The sequence below is a fragment of the Scylla paramamosain genome, chromosome 20, assembly GCF_035594125.1.
Source record: "Scylla paramamosain isolate STU-SP2022 chromosome 20, ASM3559412v1, whole genome shotgun sequence".
NCBI lineage: Eukaryota > Metazoa > Arthropoda > Malacostraca > Decapoda > Portunidae > Scylla > Scylla paramamosain.
The window spans coordinates 5,141,153-5,146,726 of NC_087170.1; the positions used below are offsets into that span (position 1 = coordinate 5,141,153).

At 43.4% G+C, this 5,574-nt stretch overlaps 1 protein-coding gene across 1 annotated transcript in view; it reads right to left on the bottom strand.

Annotated features, from left to right (window-relative positions):
- Nucleotides 1-4,715: 4,715 nt before the first annotated feature.
- LOC135110099 (uncharacterized) overlaps nucleotides 4,716-5,574 on the bottom strand; it is an 8,049-nt gene continuing 7,190 nt past the window's right edge. Inside the window, exons 4-5 of the mRNA XM_064022052.1 lie at nucleotides 5,477-5,537; nucleotides 4,716-5,239 (exon numbers count right to left, since the gene is read on the bottom strand). Of these exons, the coding sequence (XP_063878122.1) occupies nucleotides 4,823-5,239; nucleotides 5,477-5,537 (478 nt within the window). The 3' untranslated portion in view covers nucleotides 4,716-4,822. The remainder of the gene's footprint in view (nucleotides 5,240-5,476; nucleotides 5,538-5,574) is intronic.

Here is a 5,574-nt window from a genome sequence, read left to right on the forward strand (position 1 = left end):
GCTTGTTTTCGGGCTATACATGATAGAGAGGAGGCCCACAAAAGGTACTTGAGCCTTTCATCACCAGAATCTCATGCACTTTATAATTATTTTGCCCGGAACCAAGCCAAGTCTGTTCTCCAAGTAACCAAACACTGGTTCATTAATAGAAAGTGTCAAAATCTTTCAAGATCTAACTCCCCTCGTGACTTCTGGCATCTAGCAAAAAAAATATCTCCAATAACTTTGCTTCTTCTTCTTTCCCTCCTTTATTTCAACCAGATGGCATGACTTTTTTTTTTTTTTGTAGGAAGGACACAGGCCAAGGGCAACAAAAATCCAATAAAAAAATGCCCACTGAAATACCAGTCCTATAAAAGGATCAAAGCAGTACTCAAAAAAAGTAGTACTCTTGAAACCTCCGTCTTGAAAGAATTCAAGCCATAGGAAGGTGGAAATACAGAAGCAGGCTGAGAGTTCCAGATTTTACCAGAGAAAGTGATGAATGACCGAGAATACTGGTTAACTCTTGCGTTAAAAAGGTGGACAGGATAGGGGTGAGAGAAAGAAGAAAGTGTTGTGCAGCGAGGCCGCGGGAGGAGGGGAGGCATGCAGTTAGCAAGATCAGAAGAGCAGTTAGCAGGAAAATAGCGGTAGAAGACAGCTAGATATGCAATATTGCGGCAGTGAGAGAGAGGCTGAAGACAGTCAATTAGAGGAGAGGAGTTGATTAGACGAAAAACATTTGATTCCTTCCTGTCCAGAAGAGCGGTATGAGTGGAACGCCCCCAGACATGTGAAGCATACTCCATACATGAACGGATAAGGCCCTTGTACAGAGTTAGCAGCGGGAGGGGGGTTGGTGAGAAAAACTGGCGAAGACGTCTCAGAACACCTAACTTCATAGATGCTGTTTTAGCTAGAGATGAGATGTGAAGTTTCCAGTTCAGATTATAAGTAAAGGACAGACCGAGGATGTTCAGTGTAGAAGAGGGGGACAGTTGAGTGTCATTGAAGAAGAGGGGATAGTTGTCTGGAAGATTGTGTCGAGTTGATAGATAGAGGAATTGAGTTTTTGAGGCATTGAACAATACCAAGTTTGTTCTGCCCCAGTCAGAAATTTTAGAAAGATCAGAAGTCAGGCGTTCTGTGGCTTCCCTGCGTGAAATGTTTACTTCCTGAAGGGTTGGAAGTCTATGATAAGACGTGGAAAAGTGCAGGGTGGTAACATGAACGTAGGAGTGGATAAGACAAGAAGTTTGGTTTAGAAGATCATTAATGAATAATAGGAAGAGAGTGGGTGACAGGACAGAACCCTGAGGAACACCACTGTTTAGGAGGTTTAGGAGAACAGTGACCGTCTACCACAGCAGCAATAGAACGGTCAGAAAGGAAACTTGAGATGAAGTTACTGAGAGAAGGATAGAAGCCATAGGAGGGTAGTTTGGAAATCAAAGCTTTGTGCCAGACTGTATCAAAAGTTTTTGATATGTCCAAGGCAACAGCAAAAGTTTCACCAAAATCTCTAAAAGAGGATGACCAAGACTCAGTAAGGAAAACCGGAAGATCACCAGTAGAGCGGCCTTGACGGAACCCATACTGACGATCAGATAGAAGGTTGTGAAGTGATAGATATTTAAGAATCATCCTGTTGTGGATAGATTAAAAAACTTTAGATAAGCAGGAAATTAAAGCAATAGGACGATAGTTTGAGGGATTAGAACGGCTTATGAGCTGATGGGTCCCTCCTATTGTTCTCCGAAACTGTACCACCGAGCTTGCACCTTGCCTAGTCAAACTCTTTCAACTTTGTCTGTCAACATCTACTTTTCCTTCTTGCTGGAAGTCTGCCTACATTGAGCCTCTTCCTAAAAAGGGTGATCGTTCTAATCCCTCAAACTACCGTCCTATTGCTTTAATTTCCTGTTTATCTGAATTTTTTTAATATATCCTCAACAGGAAGATTCTTGAATATCTATCACTTCACAACCTTCTATCTGATCGCCAGTATGGGTTTCGTTAAGGCCGCTCTACTGGTGACCTTCTGGCTTTCCTTAATGAGTCTTGGTCGTCCTCTTTTAGAGATATTAATGAAACTTTTGCTGTTGCCTTGGATATATTAAAAGCTTTTGATAGAGTCTGGTACAAAGCTTTGATTTCCAAACTAGCCTCCTACGGATTCTATCCTTCTCTCTGTAACTTCATCTCGTTTCCTTTCTGACCTTTCTATTGCTGTTGTGGTAGACGGTCACTGTCCTTCTCCTAAATCTATTAACAGTGGTGTTCCTCAGGGCTCTGTCCTGTCATCCACTCTCTTCTTATTATTCATCAATGACTTTCTAAACCAAACTTCTTATCCAATCCACTCCTACGCTGATGATACCACCCTACACTTTTCCACATCTTTTCATAGACGTCCAGCACTTCAGGAAGTAAACATTTCACGCAGGGAAGCCACAGAACGCCTGACTTCTGTTCTTTCTAAAATTTCTGATTGGGGCAGAACAAACTTGGTATTGTTCAACGCCTCAAAAACTCAATTCCTCCATCTATCAGCTCGACATAATCTTCCAGACAACTATCCCCTCTTCTTCAATGGCACTCTCTTGTCCCCCTCTTCTACACTGAACATCCTCGGTCTGTCCTTTACTTATAATCTGAACTGGAAACTTCACATCTCATCTCTAGCTAAAACAGAATCTATAAAGTTAGGCGTTTTGAGACGTCTCCACCATTTTTTCTCACCCCCCCCATGCTGCTACCTCTTTACAAGGGTCTTATCCGTCCATGTATGGAGTATGCTTCACATGTCTGGGGGCGTTCCACTCATACCACTCTTCTGGACAGGATGGAATCAAATGCTTTTCGTCTCATCAACTCCTCTCCTCTAACTGACTGTTTTCAGCCTGTCTCTCATCGCCTCAATATTGCATCTCTAGCTATCTTCTACTCCAATTTTCCTGCTAACTGCTCTTCCGATCTTGCTAACTACATGCCTCCCCTCCTACCGTGGCCTCGCTGCGCAAGACTCTTTTTTTTTCTCACCCCTATTCTGTCCACCTCTCTAATGCAAGACCAGTATTCTTATTCATTTATCTCTTTCTCTGGTAAACTCTGGAACTCCCAGCCTGCTTCTGTATTTCCACCTTCCTATGACTTGAATTCCTTCAAAAGGGAGGTTTCAAGACACTTATCCTTCAATTTTTTGACTACCGCTTTGGACCCTTTTCTGGGACTGGCATCTCAGTAAGCTTTTTTTTTTTTTTATTGGATTTTTGTTACCCTTGGCCAGTGTCTCTCCTACATAAAAAAAAAAAGCAGAAGCAGCGGCGGCGGCAGCAGTAACTGGTGTTGCAATCACGGCGGTGGCGGCAGCAACAGCAACAGTAACAGTAATAACGGCAGCAGGTAGAAGTACATCAGAGCTCGGTTATATTCAAGCTTTATGTTATACGAAAATAAACTGGCATAAAAAGAATCCACATGTGCATAATTATTTATCAACGAAAGCTGCGTTACATGAGCATAATTTGTGAATCTCTTAATAAAGTAAAGAATTTCTACAGAACACCAAACAAATCAAAGAGCGTGAAAACATGTAAAAAAAAAAAAAAATAATAATAATAATAAAATAAAATGAATAAGGGTTGTTGTACCTTTTCCAAACAGCAGGTCCGTCATAATAAAGAATTAAGTTTCAGTCCCGAGATTGCGTCTAAGTTCAAAGTATATTTCAGCTTTTGTTATAATAAACATATGAACTACGCAATTGTCTCTGAATGAGTTATAAGGTAGCTGGAAACACGCCACCTTAGCGTACACATAGCTGGTGTTCAGTTGCAAAATGCAAAATGCTATATAAAGGATCAAAAAATATAACATACATATATTCTATGATCATCTAAAACTGTAATGAATAAATCTACATATAAATTCATGTTTAATGTCGTTGATGAAACATCCCGTTCAAAAGACAACGCAAAACAACGACGTCCCAAGATTCCCAAGCCTCCTACCGCACAAGGGCATACAAATGATCAATGGAGGAAACCAATACAGTACTCTAACGCAGCTCTATCACAGGAATAAGAGGATCTTTTCTCCGGCTGTACTACACAGAGCGAAAATGCGGTTCGACAGTGCACTGCAGTCTGTTTTAACATTGCCTTTCGCACCAAGTCAATCACAATACCTTTTCGATCTGAGCGGAGAGTTTTTGTGTCACTGATGGAACAATATCAGGTTTGCCGTGCTCTGAAAAATAGATAAAAAAGAAAAATGTTATGAGCCCAGTGCCTCCACTGGGTTTTTTTTTGTTTATATTCCTGCAGAATTGGCTGTCCAGTAAGAGAGCGTCCCCACTAGCAACGTTTTGTCAACCGACATGTTGACAATGTCCAAAACAGAACATTCAACATCTGGGTACATATTCGACAGTTATGTATGAAAATCTGGCGGTTAGATTGTTGACCAACGCGTTGGCTACAGGAGTCGACTTGATGAAGCTGTCATCAACAAATTTCTAACAACACGTTGACAATAATTTTGTCAACAGTCGAACATCTTGCTGCTTACCATGTTGTACCTTGTGTAGCCGACTTGATTTGTTGTTATTGTGGACGCACCGTGACATTTAGAAATACACAGTGGTCAGTCTTAGGAGACTGGACACAGTACTAGTGTTATATTTCATAGGCACAATGGATCACAACAAGACAAACGGGCATGAAAGATACTTTACAAAGGATAATTTTATTCGCTGCTCCCGAACGGTTCCGTTATGTTTATCTCTCCGCACAATACAACAAGTACAATATTTCCTTCTATTTAACAACAATCTTTCTTATCGCCCATAGCCATAACCGCCATATCCACCATAACCACCGCTGTGTCCGCCGCCATGTCCACCTCCATATCCACCACCATGGCCACCACCATATCCGCCTCCATGGCCGCCACCATAGCCGCCGCCATGGCCGCTGCCATATCCTCCGCCGTGTCCGCTGCCGTATCCTCCACTGTGACCACTGCCATAGCCGCCACCGTGACCGCCGCCATAGCCGCCACCGTGACCGCCGCCGTGACCGCCGCCATAGCCGCCGCCGTGACCGCCTCCATAGCCGCCGCCGTGACCGCCGCCGTAGCCGCCGCCGTGACCGCCACCATAGCCGCCGCCGTGGCTGCGGCGGTATCCAGGCTCAGGTTCGGCGCTGGCCAGAGCTGCGACCACCAACAGGAACACACCGAGTACTGGAAACACCTGCAACACACCACCACAACAAACTAAGTACTGCAAACACCTGCAGCACACCACCCCAACACACTGAGTACTGCAGACACCTGCAACACACCACTACAAACACACTGGATAGTGCAAACACCTATAACACACCACCACAACACAATGAGTACTGATAAATACCTGCCACACACACACACACACACACACACACACACACACACACACACACACGTAATATTGTGGTGAGGGACTTACAGTCTTAGACATGATGTGTTGTTGAATCGGTGTTGTTAAGTGATAGTGGCCCTTGCCTCCACTCCCGTTATATACTCTGTATCACCTTCACCACTCCC